The sequence below is a fragment of the Hydra vulgaris genome, chromosome 01 (assembly GCF_038396675.1).
Source record: "Hydra vulgaris chromosome 01, alternate assembly HydraT2T_AEP".
Lineage (NCBI taxonomy): Eukaryota > Metazoa > Cnidaria > Hydrozoa > Anthoathecata > Hydridae > Hydra > Hydra vulgaris.
In genome coordinates, this window is record NC_088920.1 from 35,842,371 (window position 1) to 35,865,690 (window position 23,320).

The following is a 23,320-nucleotide window of genomic DNA, read 5'->3' on the forward strand; positions in this document are numbered from 1 at the left end:
AAGTTTTGATGTACGAGTAAAGAAACTTTAATCTTTAATTATTGAAAAAACATTTTTTAAGTTATAGAAAAGTTATGCAAGTAAACTTTTCAATTAAATGGCGTGTGGTGTTCAAAACAAGGAAAGTACTTTTAAGTAATGTAGTATATCCTTTAGAAAATTTTGTTTAGTGAAACTCATTGGTTGTTAAGTTTTTTTAAATTGTCGGTTACGACCATAGATCCACGACGACTTAAAACTACTCTCATGCTTGCCGTTTGATGAACTTTCATAAGTTTTATATTTTTTATGCATTTTATAGTTTTATACATTTGTATATGACACTTATTTTTGTATTGAGAAAAAATTTATAGGTATCTCTGGAAGAAAAAAATTTAGTTTAGATTATATTACTTATTATTGCTTCATAATAATAAAAAAAGGTTTTCAAAGTAATAGCCCAAAAGATTAGATTTATTTGGGTTCTTATACAAAATACGTTGTTTATCAATCTTTAAACAAAAACATTGATTTCTGCAACTTGAAGTGCGTCATAATCGCTCTTTGTGATTAAAATATATCTAATAATATATGATCCCGTAAAAACTTGTTCTATGTTGGAGCTTAATATACCAATCAGAAAATAATCAGATGATTTGTCGTTCACACTAACCGTCAGTTTGTTGCCATTCATTCTGAATGTGTTAGCAGAATGGTTCCAAACAGTAATTTGATATACTCGAAAAATAAGTTTCAGATCTAGTTTAAACCACTTATTGTAACCATCAGGAGTGGATATTGCGGCAGTATTTAAAGATCCGTCAATTGCTTTACTTGGTGCAGTAAATGATGAATACGTAACTGACAAAGATGGAATTCCTAATGTCGACACGTCATTTGATCCTGCTATAATTAAAGAATAAAAACAAACAATCATACTTTTAATCAAGGCTAAAAAAATAAGTATCTTTACTGTGTTTTTTGTTATACTTCCACAACGCAGCCTTTATTCAAGTTAGGATTTGCTAAGTACAAAAGGAAGACGGTTAAAAATCAAGTATGCAGTTTTCATTAAAATAAATTGTAAACCTTTAAATTATATCAATCAAGAAAATACATCAAGGGAAAAGAACTATTGAGATTCTTTTGGGATTTCAAAATTTTTTATCACAAAAGTTACTGTGAATGAGGATTAGTAAAAGTACTACTCACCATGACAACGAATTGTACAATAAATTTTGTTAGATGAATAAGATAAACTCACTATTTTAAGTAACGTCTATGATGTTATTTATAGTAAAGAAATAATGTAACTTTAAAAAAAAGTTGACTAAGGGCCCGTTCGGCCGCAAGAGAAAATTAAACAATATTCACAACACGCCTTTGAATATAGTTTTAAAAAAAACAAGCATAGCTTGAAGACCGAACCCAGATATGGCAATAGCGTTCAATTTAAACAATAAAAGATAAAAAGAAAACTGGTAGCTAAGTTTGATGTGTAATTGTTAGTTTGTAATTTTGAGGATTTAAGTAGCAAAAATAATCTAAAAAGATATATAGTAGACGGTTGTGTAAGTATGATGTCAGTAAATAACCAAGGAATAGCAAAGTTGTTTTTTTATCATTATTAATATATTTTTAGGTGCCCCAAGAAATCCATTCAGTCTTATTATAGAGCACCACAAAAGTGCATTTATGAGAAAATTTATGATGTTGCAATACTTTCCCAAAGGGTGGGGTTCACACCACGGATCCTTTGTTTCTGAAGCAAGTGCGCTACCACTGCACCACGGCTGCTTTATTAAATAAGATCATTGCAATACAACTGTTTAAAAAAAATTTTTTTTCAGTAAAAATTTACACCTCATATGAACGAGTCCAAGCTTACAGTGCTAAAATTAGCTAGAGTAGTTGTGTTATGAAATCAAAAAGAAATAACTTTTAATCGAAATTGGTTCACGTGGCTTTATCCTCAATATTTAGAACCAATCTAGCGTATAGGTTATTCAGGAAGATTGTTGACGTAAAAATTAAATAGTTTAGTACCTAGAAGGAATCTTCATGGTATCACTGTAATTAAAGTAAACGAAAAGAGATCTTCTCCAGAAAAGATATCATTAAAGCAGTGATCGGCGATTCTTAAAAAAATTAATAAAAAACCAACTAAAAAATACCTAAGCAAATGTATGCATGGACCAAGGAATCTGATAAACATATATCTCTACAATATAAACTTCCGCACGGATTGTTTTCTTCACAAATAGGACCAATCTAAAAAAAATAATAAAACTGTATGGCATTTTACAGTGTTTGTGGGGATTATCAACATTTAAAAAGCAAAGATTGGAAAAAGTTATGTGCGTATGTATGTATGTATGTATGTACGTATGTATGTATGTATGTATGTATGTATGTATGTATGTATGTATGTATGTATGTATGTATGTATGTATGTATGTATGTATGTATGTATGTATGTATGTATGTATGTATGTATGTATGTATGTATGTATGTATGTATGTATCTACACAAGTAAAGAGAACTACAATCATGTTAGCTCACTGCTTCTAGATTGATTTGGAGAAGGCACAATGATAATCGGTAATATAAGATTCTCAAAGAAAATTGAATATTTTGATCTCCCTAATACCACATTATAAAACCCTACTCTTAGCATTGACCTTACCGTTTTCTATAAACTGGTATGGTCAATGTTACTTTATGAAAAATTTTTCAAAGTTGTTACCTCAAAAATTTGAGCATGTATGCTCATCAGGTTAGTAAATGTTCAATGAGAAGCTTCGTACCAACTTGCGCAACTCATTAAACCAGTTGCGCAAATAACAACAAATCCCAATTTTATTTTCGATAATCTAAATGAATTTTCTACAACTTTGATTTTATTTTTTTTTCATTTTAGTAATTTTCCTTAAGCACTTAAAAAATAGTTTCAGCGAATATACAAGGTTTTGTGTAGTTCTACTGGTAATGGGATCTCAGAATGCAGTGGGACCTCAGAACTTCCGGTTTTAAGATAATCAACATAAAACCCAAATTTTTCTATTAAATATCTAAAGCCATAAATAATCTGAACAAAGGGTAGAGTGTTAAGTCATAAAGAAGAAAAAATTGAATATTATCTTTAGAAGACATTCGAGATTAAATAAACGTTGAAGAAAGTCATAAATTTTTTTGAAACCTTCTGAAAATAAGTTTTCAAAATGCTGTCAAAAAGTTAGCTGCAAGGCTCTAAAAAACAGTGCAAAAAGATGCTTACACAGAATAAATCCAATTTTCTTAAAATCGCATTTTAAATTTCTTTAGAATAAACTACATTAACTTTTTTTAAGAATTAAATATGAAATGTAACAAAAACAAACTTAAAAAAATATTAAACAAAAATTATAAAAGTAAGATCTATATATAATCCAAAATCAGCGAAAACAGAATAATACGTTTTGTTCTGGAATAAATCAGCGAAGCTCACAATACTTCAAAATGTATTGTGAGCTTCGCTGCCACTGTCATTTGTGGAGATTAGAAGATTTGAAGTTTATTTAACTGCTTCTTTGAAGTCATATGGGGCACTAATCTCTTTTTTCTTGAATATGTGGCACATTGCTATATCTTCTTCGAAGGAAGCAAATGAATGTACAGTCCCGCATTACCTATCTTTTTTTATCGTCTTTTGATAACTTTCCTCTCTCCTACGATATACTAAACTATTAGGAGTATCATCAACTCCATAGTTTACAAACTGGGGATGGGGGGTTCATCATGATTGTAAAATTTAGTGGTATCAATATCTCCCAGCCATACACCTGCTTCTACTTGATTTACATCAATGAAAATATTATTTTTTTATTAGTCTTTCAAATAGCTCATTAAGATAGTTATACGCCATTTCTTTTGTGCAGTTATGGACACATCTTATAAATACAGTTTTCTGCCTTTTTTTTTTGTGATGTGCTTTTGATATTTTGCATCTCAACGCTTCAAAAAAGACTTGTTAAGATTTTTTGTTTGGAGTGCTCGTTGAGCAATTGGTAATAGCTTAGTAATCTGAGGTCCACGGAGGTCTCTTAAGGCTTGCTTTATTAGTCCCAAAACATTTGATACTATCTTCGTCAACTCTTACTTGTTTAAACCTAGGAGATATCTAAACATATTATTGAAATTACAATACTTAAAAACTAAACACTTCAATTTTAGTTTCTTAATGTAATAATAATAAAAAACAAAGTTTTTAGTCCTTTTAACTTGAACAGATTATTTAGTAAAAATTGAACATTATTCCTTCCCCTTTAAAATTTCAATGACACCAAGTCGTTTGTTAACTGTTCTTAGATCTTAAACAAAATTTTCCTAAAATAATTGCTGCCCAACCATGTTTATAGGTGATTCATCACCACTCACCCATTTCTTTTAACTACTTTTTTTTTCATCTCTATGACATCTCTTTGAAACATTACATCTTGACTTGTTATTTAGTTTAACTCTAAGATTAAATGACCATCCCATATCTAAATTATTTACTACTTCAAAGGAATATCAAAACACACTTTCGCACTCGCAAAAAAATTACCAAAGTATGTTTTGAAGGAGGATTGATAATTGAACTATATAGCAGTATATTTTAGGCAAGTATTCATTTAATAACGTAGAGAAGAAATTGAATAAAATATCTTTTAATTTTTTTTTAATTATGCTTCATTCACTTAGCATTTTAAGATTTTTTAATCTAGCGTTTTGTAGTGGAATATAGAAAGTAAAAAGGGTAAGTGAAGCAAACATCATAAAATATACTCAGCAGGAAAAATAATGATTTTATGCAGAAATTTATGATTATCTAAACAATATTGGAAGCACTACAACCTAATGTTTAATCTGATGTTCCCTATTAAAAAAGTATATTCTAAATATTTGTCTGAAAACAACTGAAAATGGTATCCCTAAATATTTTAGCCTTTTGAAATTCTAACAAGAGTGTTTTTTCAACTCTTAAAAGTTAAAAACTAAGTGGTTGTCCAAATATTTTGTTTTAACGAGAATCATAAAAAACATCTAGCATTCTGAATTCTTTTTTTACCTATATAAAAAATTTGGAAACACACTTGAAACTTTTTTTAAGTATTATTTATTGCTAGAAGAATTAACATATTAAACTATATCTGATTTAATATTCTTGATATTTTTTAGTGATTTGTTATCATTTTAAAAAATATTTATATTATTTATTTATTGCAACATTTTTATTTAAAAAAGTAACCCGTTGTCGTTGAGACATAGCCATGGCCCCACAAAGGAGGGGATGGCGGTACTGTAGCACTGGGGTCCGGAGGTATTTTTTTACCTTGATTTCTTTGAGCGATTCCTGAAGCTAAACTCATCTTTGTTATAAAATACAAGTTATTAGTCGTTAACGTTAACAAGTAGTCGTTAACGTTAACTAGTAGCAGTAGTGGTGTAGTGGTCGAGCGCTCGCTTCATAAGCGAGAGGTTCCGAGTTCGATCCTCACCACGTCCCTGGTAGTACGCGCTCAACTCGTTTCTCTGCGCAGCGGCCTTGTTGGTCAAGGTTTGTGTTTCGGAGTTATAGAGTTGAGAGAGGGTTAAAACTACAAATAAGTAGCCTCGTCTGTAGTGGCTTTCTTGGCCTTGAGGAGGTGAGTTAACAAAAAAAAAGAAGCTCAACATGGACTTAAGAGCGCTATGGTCTTAAAACTGTTATGCGAACCGTTGTGGAAACTAATTCCGGCATTTTTCTCATATAAAAGTTCTTTAGTAGATTGGTTAGCATGATTTGGTCCATAATACTTCAGGTTAATCCTTTTACCTTAGTTGAAATTTGTTTGCAAATCAATAAACTAAAAAAGGAAAATAATTTATTTCGAACTTATTTGATTTCAGACATACATCATTTGAAAATATTATGGTTCTGATGTTTCAAAACTAAACTTTTACTTCCTTAAAAGATACGTTTGTTGTACAGAGTTTAAATGATATCTCGAAAGGAAAATTATTTTTTTAGATTGTCAAGTCATTCAAACACCATGTCAAACTCAACTTACAATCATAAATCTGGAGCTAAAAAGAGAAAACTTAAAAACGAGATAAGACCAAAAGAATCTCTTGGTTGTCAAGCAATAACCAAGTTATTTTGATATAAAAATGAAAATTATTTTAATGGTAAAATTGAGGATTGCAGAGAGCCTAACTTTAGCATTGATGTCAGAGCTGAAAATCATTTTGAAATAGATTCAATAGGTGAAAAGTAAGACAAAGAAATGCGCATGGATCCACTGCTTCTGATGGACAAGACACAAGAGATAAGTCTAACGATGTTGTGGCAGAAAAAAAATTAAACGCAGATAATACATTTAATTCTCATGTAATCAAAAATACTCTTGATAACTTGAGATAACTCTTGATGACCCTCGTACATGGCTCAAATTGATTTCAGATGGAGAGCGCCAATATATAGTACCATCTTATAGCTTTATGGAAGTTAGGCAGATATATGAAAAATGACCTAAATTTTTATTAATTTTTCGAAAATATTTTGCGAAGAAAAAATATTTTTGAAAATATATTTTGCGAGAAAAAATAAATTTTTTTCCCCAAAAAAAATGGCCCGCAGACGGACCCAGCGTAGGGCTTTGTTTTAGAATGTGGGGCCCATGGACATAGAAGACCTCTAATTTTTGAAAATTCTCTCGTCGAACCGTATGAAATACTGTCAGAAAATTCTATTGCAAACAATATTTTACTAGGTATTATTATTAAAAGTTAAATTGATCTGAATTCTTCAGGATCAAAAAATTAAATTTATAAATGATAAATTTAAAAAATTTATTTATCTTTCATGTTGAGAGAGAACTACGTTTATATCTAAAGAACTTGACAATAGTAATATATTATTATTAGATAATTCTAGTCGTTCAGATGAACCCAGAGCTGCGACAAGAACTGAAACAAAAACCTTTTCTGTTTTAACATGTTCATCAGTCCGTCTGCGCCAAAGAAAAATGTCGTGAATGAAAACAGTGTTATTTCACTAGATATACATAATGAAATAACACTGTTTTTGTCACGTCAAATTTTTTAATTTGACATCTCAAATTTGAGTCTCATAAAAATCTAGTGGAAACTATTCCGTACACAAATCTATTTAAAGATTTATGTGCAGAATAGAACATTGATGATTTGAACTTATAAAGTATATGAAGATTATGATGTAAAAAACACAGGTTGGTCTCACTAGATTTTCATAAACCTCAAATTAGATATTTTATGGATCTGTGCATATATAGAACACTGATAACTTGAAGTTGTAAAGTTTATCGAAATAAATTTTATATAAAGAATTAATTTTCTAGCGATCTTTACTTAAGATCTGTTTATCGCACAACCGTAAGCCGTGATTGGAGGCTTATTATTACTATTATTTATTTTTTTTGAGATAAAGATTTTTAGTCTGCTACCAAATTGTATAAGATTGAATCAATTCAAGTTATTTATACTTTTCAAATGTTTATATAAAAGAATAAAAGTTTTTTAGTAAAATTTATTTAGAAAATTATTTAGAAAAAAATTATTTAGAAAATTAATAAAATTAATAAAATTATTTAGAAAAAAAATGTCAAGACTGAGAAAACATGTCTATTAATTTTGACTAATAGAGTTAAACTTATGATAAGTAAAACACTTTTATTTTTATTTTTGATAACACTTTTGATAACACTTTTGATAACACTTTAATAACACTTTTAAGAACACTTTTAAGAACACTTTTTATAACACTTTTAGTAACACTTTTAATAACACTTTTAATAACATATTTAATAACACTTTTAATAACACTTTTAAGAACACTTTTAATAACACTTTTAAGAACACTTTTAAGAACACTTTTAAGAACACTTTAAGAACACTTTTAATAAACTAATTTTAAGATAAAACACTTTTAACGTAAGTTATCTATTAGATTTCAGCAACATTTGGCACAATATATGTTTAAAAATATATAAGTCAATTTGTAACATATTTTCTTGTTTTAATAAAATTATTTTATAATAATAATACAAAAATAATAATAAATTTAATAAAAAGAAAATCACAAACTGCTAATAAACAATAAATAAAAAACTTACAATTAACTTTATTGTTTAATGAATAAAAAGCAAGCAAATATTGCCATGCTTTATCCTAAAAACTTTATGCTTAAGGTAGTCACCAAATATTGCCATACATTACCCACAAACTAAAGTATTAAGGTAGTCACCAAACTCTTTATTATAAAACAGTCTAAGAGATAATTTTTTTATAGTTTAGTAAAAGTATTTATGTTAATATTTAATAATAACAACGATATATTGTTGTTATTATTAAACTTTTTTCTTTCTATATTTTGCTGAGCATTTATGAAAAAAGTGCTAAAGATAGCGTAATCGTGACTAGTTCTTCAATGGCGTTTACCTTGTTCAACAGTGTCGTAGTAAGTATGGTGATTCGATTTGTCAGTTATTGCTAGATAGTAGATTAACTCTTGTGCATTCTTTACAAAATATTTTAAAGACATTCATTAAACTGAAGTTGAGTATTAAGACCGCACTCGTTAGGATTAAAAATTATTAATTCTAAAGGATCATTGCGTCTTACATCAGCTCCACTGCGTTTTATTTTCAAACTTTTCCGTTAGGTTAGTACTTTATTTATAAATGTCACCGTATCTGTACAGAATTTAAAATTATTTGAGAAAAATAGCTAGGCAGGCATTATATACTTTATCTGAATAAAACTCCTAGGCCATTAAAACACTGTCTTTCTATTGAATTTGAAGCATTTGCAAATTTATTGTCTTACAAATTAAAAAACCTTTGTGATTCTAAATAATAGAAACATTTAAGGTGCTCCCACCTAACTTCTTTTTGAATATCATTATAAGTGTACACTTTTTCTTTTACCCAATGCCATAGATCTCTAATGTTTTTCAAAAGATGACCAAAGTCAAACTAGAAATAAACCCTTATTCTCTGTTTTCCAAAACTTACCTAAAATTTTGCAATTTAATTTAAAAAATGCTTCACTCACACAATAACAATCACATATAACAACTTTTATATCAACAAAAGATGGTTTTATAAGTCTAATGGTGGAGTTTATTTGTTTAAACATAAAGTTTGAGTTTAAGTCTGAAATTAAAATTATCCTTAATAAAAATTTAGGTTCATCTTTGAGACAAAATTCCCAATACAGTTTTAGCCAATAATGAATAATAACCTAGAGATTTACCAAATAATGTTCCAACATGGTAACGACAATATGGTACGGTATCACTTTTTACTTATACTTTTTATTGTAGAAAAAATAAATAAAATTTATAAATAAGTAAAAAATGCTACCAAAAACTTCGCTCATAATTTTGAATAAAAAGCTGCGATCATTGGTTTTGGAAATAAAGTAAGTTGCTTGAAGAATAGTGTTTCTTGTACTAATTAATGGTAGTTAAAATTCAGGTTTTAAATAATTGCATAAAGCACGAGACGTTGAAAATTATTCAAATAAAAAAATTAAAGTTGTTTATTTAGTTTTCCGCCTTGCTCTGCAGACAAAACTAATTTTTTTTGCTGAATGTTTTTGTCATGATTTTTCTAGACATTTAAAAAAATGAGTTATTTTCTTAAACTTTGACAAGGAATCAACAATACAGTTTCTAGATTAAATTTAATGAAACGTTTTCTTCCTCAATGATTTGTTTCAAAATGTAAATTTTGAAAACTTCGACAAAAAATCGAGAATTTCCATAAAAATTGTATATTTAATAGTAATTCTTTTTATAATCATGTTTGTTACAAGTAGAATTTAAAGTATTCAGAGATTACTTAGTAGTTATTTTATCAATTGTAACGTTTTGAACGACGCTAGAATGTTTTAATGTTGCTCTGTGCTGTTTGCAGATTTGTATATGCAGTAGCGATTTGAATTATATGTGTTTTTGGCCATTTAAAGCATGGTATCTTGGTCATTGTTTACTGTGTATAGTAACTCTTTCAAATATTCTGGCAATTGCAATTGGTATAAAAAACCACTTTGTCTGTAGATAATTTTTTAGGGTTTTTAATATTTTGAACCTTAATACTTCTTTGTTCTTTATATCTAATAATCAATAAACTGTTCTTTGTACCTAGTAAATCAATAAACTGTTAAACTTTTACAGCCTTCATGTTTTTGGTGATTTGGTAATTTGCAGCCATACATACAACACTTTTTGGCATCTATTTGGTATAGTTATTTGGAAATTTCAAAAGTTTCATATCAATTACATACAATGTTTCATAGAAAATGTTTCAGCTATACCAGATTATTAGCCATAATAATAAGATGCTAACTTTTTAAGTCCTAATATTGTTAGAAAATACTTGAGAGCAAAAAGTTAAAGTAAAAATATTTAAAATAAAAAACATTACTAATACAAGTTATCGAAAATAAAAAAAATAAACGATCTTAATTTTAAAAACTCAAAAACTTTCTAAGATCGATTATCTAGCATAACCATTAAAATGTGTGTGCTTTCATCTTGTACTACTGTAATAAAAGTCCCCCACTCACGGCTTACAATGGCCTTTTGTATAGGCCTTTGGTATAAATTGTTAGAGTGCATCATAATCCCTCCGATTTTAGGGATCATAAAGGCGATGGTTTATTATAAAACTTATTTTATCTGGTTACTTTTTTTTTTTTAATTTAGAATATCTTAATTTTTTTTTTTTTAATTTTTCAACATTACAACAATCATAGTTAATATTATTAAAATATATCAATTAAATATGATAATTTATTATAGAACATATCCCTTAAATATGAGGAGTATTTTTTCAAGAAATGCATAGTCACAAGAATAAATGTTTTGAGTTTACTCCATTTTCTAATTTTATATACTAAAATCTATTATCCATGTAAATATTAAATCTAATAACAGCCGGGTCTTAATAATAAATAACGAAAACAACAATACCTGCTGTTGTTTACGTATAGCTAGCCCAGTTTTTCGTTGATTTCTCAAAATCAATTTACTCAAAATTAGGACTTTTTGAAAATTCACACCTCATATGTGCATATAATTCTTTAGTTTTTTTAAAAAGTTATGTTAAAAGTTAATTGGATACAAGTGATTAAAAGTAAAAAGCGAAAGGATTAAAACTTAAATGTTTAAGTAGTGGTAAGTAACTGCATCATAAGTAGTGGTAATATTCGACGAGGAATATAGAAGAAAGCATGAAATTAATGCATATAGTGGTGACAAAATAAAGACTAAACATTTTGGCACTTCTCACAATTCCTACAACAAATACCATAGTAATAAAAAAAAGGAGGTGGAGTTACCATAATTACATTACAATCTATTTTTAGTGTCTTTGCAAAGCCTTTAAAACCCAATTTCTATCAAAAATGTTTCAAAAAAGCAATTCCACTTTCTTTTCAATTTCTTTTAAAGTGGATTTTGTAAATAGAGTTAATTTAAATATTTGTTTTTGCGACAAAATTTGGCTTAAAAACTAACCGATTATGATTCTTTCTTAACTTCTAATAGCAGATCATCGTTGCAATATTATATAGAACTTAAAAGAAACATTCAAACATTAAAGTGTTTACCCGATTATTAAAATGACGCTTACAACAACCCCTATTTGACATCTACTCGCGCCCGCCCTGTCAATGTGTATAATAAAGATTATTTATATTACATATATTATATATATATATATATATATATATATATATATATATATATATAGATATATATATATATATATATATATATATATATATATATACATAAATAAGTTTAATTTTGCTGTGAGCATATATTCAGCAAGAGTGCTCGATGAATGCTATCAGAGCTATATAATTGATTTTTTGACGAGAATTGAAAAATAACTACATGATTTTTACTACTAAAAGTTTCATGCGTTTAGCAATCATCAGGTAAAAAATACATTGTTTTTTTCGTTAAAAAATATACGCAATAAACATCGTGGCGTTAAAAACCACAAACACTCATTCGCAAATAAAAAGATGAAAAATTCAACCACCCTTTCAAAGTATATATGGCAGATAAAAGAAAACTTAAAAATAACACCAAAATTAAGTTGGTCAATAATTAAACAAGTCCTTGTCTACAGCAACGTAACAAAAAAAATGCTTGCTTTGCCTTCATGAAAAACTTTGCATAATGTCATACAAAGGAAAGCAAAAATTATTAAAAAAACAGAAATTATTTCTAAGTGCCGTCACGAAAACAAGTTCTTGCTTGACAACCACGAGCCCAAAGATTAAAAAACCAAACGATGCTCGCAAATAGTTATAGTTTTATAACTGTTTTTGAACGCCACGATGTTTATTGAGTATATTTTTTAACGAAAAAAACAATGTATTTTTTACCTGATGATTGCTAAACGCATGAAACTTTTAGTAGTAAAAACCATGTAGTTAATTTTTTAATCTCGTCAAAAAATCAAATATATATACATATATATATATATATACATATATATATGTATATATATATGTATATATATATATATATATATATATATATATATATATATATATATATATATATATATATATATATATATATATATATATACATATACATATGTGTATATATATATATATATATATATATATATATATATATATATATATACACATATATATATATATATACATATACATATATATATATATATACATATATATATATATATACATATATATATATATATATATATACATATATATATATGTATATATATATATATATATATATATGTATATATATATATATATATATATATATATATATATATATATATATATATATATATATATAAATAAACCAATATAAAATGTATGCTAATCTATCGAAAAATTGACACTTACGTTATCTTTATAAAATAGCATTGAAGGTAACAATGAGTTAAATAATAACAAAAAATAGAAATAACATCATATTAAAATTATGTAAGAACATTCTCACATTTGTGTTGTTTGTAAAATCAGTTATTATTACTTTCCATTGTTGATTGGCTGAACTGTTTGATGTGTCAGCCTTTGAGGACATCAACTCGCAAGTACGTTGATTTTCATTATAGTTGGCATATTCACAAGCAGGACTTCTGACACGGTAGGTTCCGCAATTATTAATACTATCTGCATAAAATGATGATTCAATGACTCCCCAATAGTATTTATTTGGTATTAAGTTAAAGTTTGCGTATGATAAGCATGGTAGCCTTGTTATTATAGAACTGATGCTAGTAAAAGATGTTGCCCAAATGTAAACAAATCTTTATAAACATATATATATATATATATATATATATATATATATATATATATATATATATATATATATATATATATATATTTAAACAATTTTAAAATGTATTCTACAAAATAGAGTTCTCAATGTTCTTAAAAGAACAGAGCAATTATAAATTAGTAGAAAATCACTTATTAAAAATTTTTCTCATTCAACACTGTGTTTCATCAATTAAGACTCATCAAAAATGAATGATCAAATTAATCAAACTTCAATTTATACTAAAAATTAAATTACCAGAAGTCGCAAATATCTTAACTACTGTATATTTTTACACATTTGTGGAATTTGCTGACACTTTTATAAAAAGAATTCATTAGAAATGATTACTTATGCTTATTTTTATTTTTTAATTTCAAAAGGGGGATTTAATGTAGCTATTATTTGGGCTCATTTATTTTTATAGCTTTTTAGGAGAAACTTATTTTCGTGCCTACATTTAGAAATTAATTCGGATTTTTTGTTTATTAAGCATTTTTGGTTTGCATGTGTAATTATTTCAAACTTTTTTTGTTGGCATAGTATGCATTTTTTGCAAATATTGTTATATGCAGGTGCTGTTTTAAGGATAGACCAATTCAGTATAAAATCATCAATACTTTTACGTTTTTATTCCCATATATATTTTGACAGCATGGTGTCTTTTGAATACTTTTTATTTTTCAAAGATTGCTTATGATGGGCAAAACGTTTTTTCCATTCTCCCTCTGTTATGCCAATATATTGTGTATCAGGTACATTCTGAGAGGAAACAACACATTTATATACCACATTTTTTGATAAACAACTTCCACTCATTGGACAATTGTTTTTTTTTTAAAATTACATTTTTCTGTAGCTTTTTTATTTAGGATTTCTTTTTTGTTTAACAAAGCATTATTGTGACCGTTTATAATTCTTTTTATACTTTTTGTGCAACTGCATTTTTTGTTTAATAAGCATTTTTGGTTTGCATGAGTAATTATTTCAAACTTTTCTTGTAGGCATAGTATGCATTTTTTGCAAATATTTTTATATGCAGGCGCTGTTTTAAGGATGGACCAATTCAGTATAAAATCATCAATACTTTTACCTTTTAATTCCCATATAAACTTTGACGGCACGTTGTCTTCTGAATACATTTTATTTTTCGAAGATTCTGTTATGCTAATATATGTGTATCAGGTACATTCTTAGAAGAAACAACAGATTTATATACCACATTTTTTGATAAACAACTTTTAAAAAACAAAATTGGTCGATAAGCATTTCCCGTCCTCTAATAAATTACATAAAAATTTTAATCGAAATACAGTTAAGTAGGCTGCAGTTGCACAAAAAGAATGAAAAAAATTATAAACGGTTACAATAATGCTTTGTTAAACAAAAAAGAAATCCTAAATAAAAAAGCTACAGAAAAATGTAATTGTAAAAAAAAAAAACAATTGTCCAATGAGTGGAAGTTGTTTATCAAAAAATGTGGTATATAAATGTGTTGTTTCCTCTCAGAATGTACCTGATACACAATATATTGGCATAACAGAGGGAGAATGGAAAAAACGTTTTGCCCATCATAAGCAATCTTTGAAAAATAAAAAGAATTCAAAAGACACCATGCTTTCAAAATACATATGGGAATTAAAAGGTAAAAGTATTGATGATTTTATATCATATCATATTATATTATATATCATATTATAATATATATCATATATTATATATCATATTTTAAAAGTATTGATGATTTTATATCATATCATATTATATTATATATCATATTTGAATTGGTCCATCCTTAAAACAGCGCCTGCATATAACAATATTTGCAAAAATGCATACTATGCCTACAAGAAAAGTTTGAAATATTTACTCATGCAAACCAAAAATGCGTATTAAACAAAAAATCCGAATTAATTTTTAAATTTAGGCACGAATATAAGTTTCTCCTAAAAAACTATAAAAATAAATGAGCTCAAATAATAGTTACATTAAATCCCCCTTTGAAAATTAAAAAAAAAAACATACATAATCATTTCTAATGAATTCTTTTTATAATAGTGTCAGGAAAGTTCACAAATGTGTGAAAATTTACAGTAGTTAAGATATTTGCGACTTCTTGTAATTTAATTTTTAGTATAAATTAAAGTTTGATTAATTTGATCATTCATTTCTGATGAGTCTTTATTGATGAAACACAATGTTGAATGAGAAAAATTTTTGTTAAGTGATTTTCTACTAATTTATAATTGCTCTGTTCTTTTTAGAACATTGAGCACCCTGTTTTTTAGAATACATTTTAAAACTGTATATATATATATATATATATATATATATATATATATATATATATATATATATATATATATATATATATATATATATATATATATATATATATATATTCATATATATATATATATATATATATATATATATATATATATGTATATATATATATATATATATATATATATATATATATATATAAATATATATTTTTATATTTATATATATATATAAATATATATATATATATATATATATATGTATATATATATATATATATATATTATTTTTATATATTAATAATTATAAACAAACATACACATAAAAATAAAAAAAATATTTTATAATGTCAACTTCAAATTGCAAACCAATTAACTAAATGATTTGCAAACTTTGAATATTAGTTAAACTAAATAGACTCTATCTCATTCTTTTGCAAAATAGCAAGTTTTACCAAGACACAGTTGATTTTGTATTATTCGATATAATTTCCTATTGCTCTCCGTTCGGTTAGCGTTGCCAGGTATAGTGTTTAATGTTGCTGAGTGTAGGGTGAGTGCTTTATTGTAGAAATGTGTTCTGTAGCTCAGTGTTAACCTGGCTCAAATTGAGCTATATATTGAGCTAGATATGGTGAGCATGGTGCAAATCTTAAGTTCGGGCGAACATGTAAAATATACAATATGCACCATTGTACAAAACGATGGTTTCAAAAAGCACTTTAGAGTATGCCTAGTATACGGTTTCAAGATGATGTATTCGTGAATAATTGTTTTCTGACCTATAAATCATCAGTAATTAGAAAACCTTAATTTCATACAAATACTGTGCACGATAGCAGATACAGCTAACCAACAGTTCTGTTTATTGTGTAGATTGCAGTTGATTTTTTTGTTGTTGTGCATGACTGTGCACTTATTGACATTAAAAGATATGAGACATGTGTGTGACAACATTACTGCTTGGTAAATTTTAACTTGGAGTTTTATGGTATTTTTGTTTTTATTTGATAACACTGGTTATTTTACAGTCGTTTGCATACATTTAAAAATAGTGTAGTATTTTGTCTAGTAGATCAGTTATGTAATTGAGAAATAAGAATTGCCCGAGCACCTCAACGCAAATATGGGAAAATTATTTGAGCAGCAAGATTTAACAAAGGCGTAAAACTATGTTTATAAAAAACACATAAAAGTGTTTGAAAAATACTTAAAAGTCAATCTGTGGTAAAGTTCAAAAGAAATTTTCCTCATTACCTATTTTTTAACAAAACTCAATAGAAACTGGTTTTTCAATGAAGAAAAAAACTTTACAAAAAATAAAATGAATTTGAAAGATTAGGAGAAGGGAATTGAGTCAGAACTCTGCAAGAACTCTATATTTTTTTAAAGATCAGAGCAAATTTATGTGCGACGTCACTTCAGCTATGTGTTCAAATTAATACTGCTGTCTTAAAATTAATCACAAGATATTTCATCACTCACTGGTTACACCATCAGCAAGTGCTTGAGTTTCTTTGCTGAAACCTAATTCCTAAACTAGCTCTCAAGTTAATGATAGAGCTTCACAACATTTGTAAAATCAACTACTTACCACCACAACCTTACTATATTTATATTTACTTTTGCTATAAATCGTTGCTATAATATTCTGCACTTCATAATATGTTTTGCTAATAATTGCAACATAATTGCAACATTTTTTTACTCAGGTCTACTTCGCGTATTTAATTTCACATGAAAACCCTTGAAATCATTAATTCAGAAAATAAATAACCAATTTTTACCTTGAAACATTAAATTAAAAATGTATTGAAACAAAATTTTTAAAAAAGGTTTTGTAAGAAGAATTTTATAAAATAAAAAACAATTTAAAAAATACTATACTTTATAAATTGATCCATCAACAAATGTCTTTATCTAAAAAACAAATGTTAAAATATTTTCATAATTTTTCACTTTTTTCCACTTTTAATTTTACTTATATTTCCACTTATTTAAAAAATTTAAAATAATGTTAAAATTGAAGCAAAGTAAAACAAAAGGATAAAATGTTTTTGTTCTTTTGTGTTACTTAGTAAAGTTTTACGTAGTAATTAGTAGTTACTTAGTATTTTTTTTTAATAATTTTACGTAGTAGCGACTACGTCGCTACTGCGACAATTGACTGATATATAGAAAAAATGTTTAAAGCGTATAATAATGTTGTAATAAAGCGCGTAATAAAACATGTAAATACTTTAGTTGCACCATATTTAGTAAAGTATAGTGGTAGCGGCTTATTGTTAAAATAATATTAAACTTTAATCTATTGGAGTAATTTCAACCTTCAAAGATATTGAAAATTTTTTTTTTTTGTTTTTAATTATAAATGAAAGAACTTATTGAATGTAAAAAAGCTTGGAATGAGTTCATAGTAATTAAAAGACTATAAAAATTTGCGTTAGAGAGCTTGTTTTAAAACGTATTTATGAGCTTTTTTTTACAGCAGCGAAAAGAAACCTTGTCACATTATGCCAAAAAAAATTGATAGATCAACCAAAACTTGAACTTACTAGTTTGATCTAAACAATCTATTTTTAGTTGTTGTTTGAGTAATTCTAGTTGGTTTGTTTAATCGAGCAACTGCTCCATTTTCAAATAGGCTATTATAAAACCCATTAATGTCTTTTTTGAGGTGATACTCAAAGCAATTTAAATTCAGATCACCTATATGTAAAGTAATTTCTTTTCGTGGTTGCTTTTATTTATAAAATCGTCATGTAAAAATGTACTAAATGTTTTTATTTCGCCAGTAGGTGGGCAATAATAACAGTTAATCATAATGTTTTTCGTTTTATTGATCAATATTTCAATCGTAAAAACCTCTTTATTGACGTCAGAAATACTCGTTTATGCCTAATATAATCCGTAGGTTTTCTTTTACATAAATAATTAAACCACCGCCGCGTTTATTTGTTTTCCACCCTAATGAAATCAAATTATACCCCCTTATTTTAAAATTATTATCTAAATTTGAGTCATCAGAACTACACTAAGTTTCAGTTAAACATATTACACTAAAAATAGTTAGATTTTCCTCAAAACTTTTGCAAAGATTTTCAAAATTTTTTTTTTACTTCCTATATTTATATGAATTGCATTAAAAATTATAAAAACAACTGCAGTTGCTTTGTTAAGCATCTGTTTCACTAAAATAACTTCGAATTGGATCGGATCGATTCGGATCGCTTTGTTAAGTATAAAATCATTGAATTGAAAAATATTAAAATTCTTTAAGCGATTTGAATCTATTTTAGCATTTAAAAACGATAAAAATTAAAAAAATAATAATAAAGATAAAATCAACAACTCTAACATAAAAGATTTTCTTAAGAGTTGCGTTACAAATTTATTATATACAACTTTAGCATATTTACTTATGGCTCTCAAATCTTTTGCTTCTTTAAATAACTGTTTTAGCAATTCTAAAGTTCTTTCGGTGTAATTTCGTTTACGTAAAATCGAACGTTCCACAATTTTAACTGAACATAGTTATCCAACGCAGTTTTTTTGTCTTTCTAGTTTAAAAACTTAACTATTGTGGTTCTGTTGTACTTTTTTCCATTGCTATAAAATAGTTTCATCAAGTTATAAACTCACTTTAGAACTACTACAGTTGTACTAAAAGAGCTCACTTTTAGATTAAATGGTAACTAGAGCTCACTTTTAAATTTAATGGTAACTGTTTAAAACTAGTTTTTACCCTTTTAATCAGTTTTTCTTAGTTTCGCCTTTTTTTAGTTGTGCTCTGAAATCATTTTTGATTTATTTTATAAAATTTATTAATTTTTTAAATAATAAAGTTTCATTATTTACATAAAAGCCTATGTTCTATACTAAAAAATGGTTTAAAAAACTTATTTTTTCCTTCATAATTCATGCATTTTTTATACCTCATGCTCGGGAAAATTACCTGAAATGTTTTAAATAACCAAATTAAGTCTTACTTTTGATTTATTAAATGTTTTTATAAGTAATAATGCTGCAACGATCATGCGTTGCAGCATTATTAATAAGTTTGCAAAGTTTGATGTAAATATTGCAATCCAAAATTATTTTAAACAAAAATCAGGCAAAATTAGGGTGTCACCCTAATTATTTTTAGGAATAATTGTTTTTTTATTTATGTCATTTTTTTTTTTTTTCTTATGTCATTATGTTTCTGTCATTAAAAGACATGATGAAGAACTAATATTTTATGAAAAATTTTTTTAATGTATGTACCAGTTAGAAAATGAAAAGTACAAAACTGAATGAAATTATTTGGTACCTTTCATATTTTAGAGTTCACGATGAAGATATTGCTTGAAAACCGCGATGATGTCATCATTTTGAGTTATTTAAACTGTTTTGCCATTTTAATAACGTGTTCACGAAACCATTTATAAATGGTGAACACCGCTTAAATTGACTTAAGCCATTTCTCCCGTGTTCAGTACATCGTTTAAAGTGTCTGTTATTTCCTTTCTTATAAATCAAGAAACATTTTATAACACTCTATTGCTTGATCGTCAGATCCGGGTGACTTGTTGTTTTCATTTGATTTTAGTGATTCTTATTCTGATAGTACTTAATTTCATTAATTTTTTTTTATCGTTGGCGTTAAAAAATAAAAGTTCCCGCGTAGTCAATTTTTATTTTTGTACAGTTTTTCTTTTTTGTATAGTTTTTATTAAATTCTTTTAAAATATCCTGAGGATTACTTTAATTTTGCCGTTTATATTGCTAATTTCGGAGACGCATTGTTTTAAGAGTTTTGCTTTTTCAAAGCCAAATGAAAATTTTGAACATTTTTTTCTATCCAAACTCCATTTGATTTCTGTCCAAATTACCACTGTCTCAGTTTTTTATATATTCTATATTTTCAATTTTGATTTTGATTTCCTTATACAAAACTTTCATTTTCTTATTTAAGTGCATTTTTTTGAAGCATTATTTAATAATTTTAAAACCCTATACCCTTTTTTATAAAAATTAAAATTTAAGAAAAAAATAAAATAAAAAAAATATTATACGAAATAGTCACAAACATCTACTATCAAATTTAATTTTCAATTTTTAAAAATGTTTCTACTTTCATTTTTATGTTTGTCTTGTTTATTTTAATTTGCTGACATGAGTAACTCAGTTGTAAATAGATTTTTAAATTTTTCCATCAAATTTTTTCAATAAATATCTTTTCGTAAATATTTTGTTTTCATACTGACATCTCATTTTGTTAAAATATATTTCAACAATTAGATTTTCTCATAACAAACAGCCAAACAACCTCTTCGCTGCTTTTTTGTCATATCCAAATGAAATACATTTAAAATTCTAAGCTTGAGTATATTCATTTTGATAGAGCTGGTCTAAAATATCTAAAATATAAAAAATGAGTGGCTGTACTCTATCAAATTCCAACATCATATGGGCAGTATTTTTATTTCTTGTTTTACACTGAATAAAAATTGTCATTTCTAATCTTAAAATAAAACATCTTTTCGTTAGTGGGCAATATAAAATGTACTGTTGTAAAAAGAATTTTGCTAGCTTTTGTGTTGTTGTTTCTTTTATGAAGATTTAGAACAAAATGTTTTTAATCTTTTTCATTTAATTTTTTTGTGCCTTTAAAAGTTGCTTCCTAATTTTAAAACTTACATTTTAGCTTTTTGGTTTTATTTAATAAATTATGTAAAGTTAAAACTGTTAGATTTTTATATTCGTACTTTGTTTTTATTTTGATTATATAAAAAGAAACTTTTTTATAATTATAGTTTTGGAATTCCATTGAAATTTTTAGCTTAATTTCTTCGGTAAAGCTTTTGTAGTATTTTCTAACTCGTTTTCAGTCAAACCTATGCTTTTATGGTGAAAAAAAAAACCTGGCTGAAATGTTTTAGTAACATTAGCTACGAAAACATAATGCCATTTTTTACGTGTTGTTGTACGAAAACATAATGCCATTTTTTACGTGTGTGTTTTTTTTTGGAGTTAAAAAACTTTTCAGGGAACCTTCTAACTATTGCGTTGTCTACGAAAACATAATGCCATTTTTTACGTGTGTGTTTTTTTTTGGAGTTAAAAAACTTTTCAGGGAACCTTTTAACTATTGCGTTAAAAAAAAGAAGTTGATTCAAATTTTCTTTAATTTCAGTTAAAGGTAAAGCATATTTTTGTTTTAATTTATGCTAATTAATCAATTAATAATTGACTAATAGCTAAGAGAAGGGGGTAACAGATTGATCTGAGTAGTTTTAAAAATGTAATTGCTTTGGTTCGCATTTCTATGATGGTTTAGTATGTGAACCATTGCACTCTTCAAAGGTCCATCTATATTTTGATTGTAAAATTTCCTTACCCGTTGCAATTGGACAGCCTTAAGTTGATTAAGTTGTTAGTTCCTGCGCCATTATTTTTTATTTTTTGTCGTGTCTTTGTTTTGCTAAGTTTACCTCACGAAATACCTAATTTTACCTCATAAAAAACAATTATATAATTTTGTCTCCATTATGTTTTGAATTTCATTGCTCGGTAAGAGTGCTATAAAAACAAATGTATTAAGTGTATTAAGTTGCAATAATAAAGATATTGTGGTTTATCTCCCCCCCCCCCTCCCGGCTACTTGCCATATAGAGGCCACATACCCGGGCCAGCGATAACAAGCTCAGCTCACTAAAGAGCACCATAACCCGCTTTGCAGACCAAAAGTAAGTGATTTTGAGAAGAACAAAGAATTTTAGAGTAAAAGTCAGAAGAAGTTGAGTTAGAAAGTTAGCATAGATAGAACAAAAAGATACTGCATTAGATATTAGAATGTGCAATTCGTACTGTTAATTGGGTTACCTAATTAATGTATTAGTGTAAACGTGCGATATAAAATGAACTGAATTATATATTTCATCAATAAAATAATTATTATGAAAACTATTCAAATCATACTGACTTTACTTTGCAGACTTTCTTCTTTACGAAACTAGAGATGACATTTTCGTACAATAAAGTCTTAGCAAGATTGTTTTCAGTTAAAATCACCATAAGTTAGTAATATGGTTGTCAGACATTGTTGATTGCAATTTGGATTTGTAAGAGCAAGCTTACTGAATGAGCGCTCTCCATTAGCCACTGAAACTGGGATTGTATTAAAAATGCGAATCAAAATGCGAATTGAACTAAATATTGACTGAAGACCTTTTTGGTAAATTCTGTAGAGCAACTTAATAGAAGAAAGTGATTCTATTTGTTCAAAAGTATTTGATCGCTTCAGAACATCTAGATGACGGGTTTCTTCAATCAACTTCTCTTCTTTTACATCATTTACGTAGAGATTTGCTTGGACTTTGCACTTTTTTTTCTGACTAAGTTTTTTTTATCACTAGAAGGTGATGAAGAACATCATTTGAAAAAAAACATATCCGTCGTCTTTTGAGTTGTATCCATTCTGTATCTTATATGCTGGAGCAGCGTGTCAGAGCAACATTAAATACGTTCGCCTCAAAACCCTTTGATTCGTCTTCGTGGAAGTAAGCTGTGTTCATCGACTAGCCTTAAAGTGTTTTCCTTTTTATTTTCTTAACAAAATTATTTTGAAACCCAAACGAAGCTAACCCAGATGCAATCATCTTGTTTGGGACGTTTGGTAAAAGGACTGCCCAGCTGCGTCAG

At 26.9% G+C, this 23,320-nt stretch overlaps 1 protein-coding gene across 5 annotated transcripts; it reads right to left on the bottom strand.

Moving 5' to 3' along the window:
• Positions 1-378: 378 nt before the first annotated feature.
• On the bottom strand, positions 379-18,434 carry LOC136075307 (uncharacterized). 5 transcript variants are annotated; one of them, XM_065788018.1, is made up of 5 exons: positions 18,190-18,434; positions 17,522-17,554; positions 13,026-13,302; positions 2,154-2,250; positions 379-885 (listed from the first exon to the last, which is right to left on the bottom strand). In XM_065788018.1, the coding sequence occupies exons 2-5, from the start codon at positions 17,536-17,538 to the stop codon at positions 494-496; spliced, it is 783 nt and encodes a 260-aa protein (XP_065644090.1). In that variant the 5' UTR covers positions 17,539-17,554; positions 18,190-18,434; the 3' UTR covers positions 379-493. The 5 variants fall into 5 exon arrangements, with proteins under 5 accessions (XP_065644090.1, XP_065644093.1, XP_065644088.1 ...); XM_065788021.1 differs by having other exon boundaries at positions 13,059-13,335; positions 18,190-18,394; XM_065788016.1 differs by having other exon boundaries at positions 13,026-13,335; positions 18,190-18,389.
• Between the last annotated feature and the right edge of the window lie 4,886 nt (positions 18,435-23,320).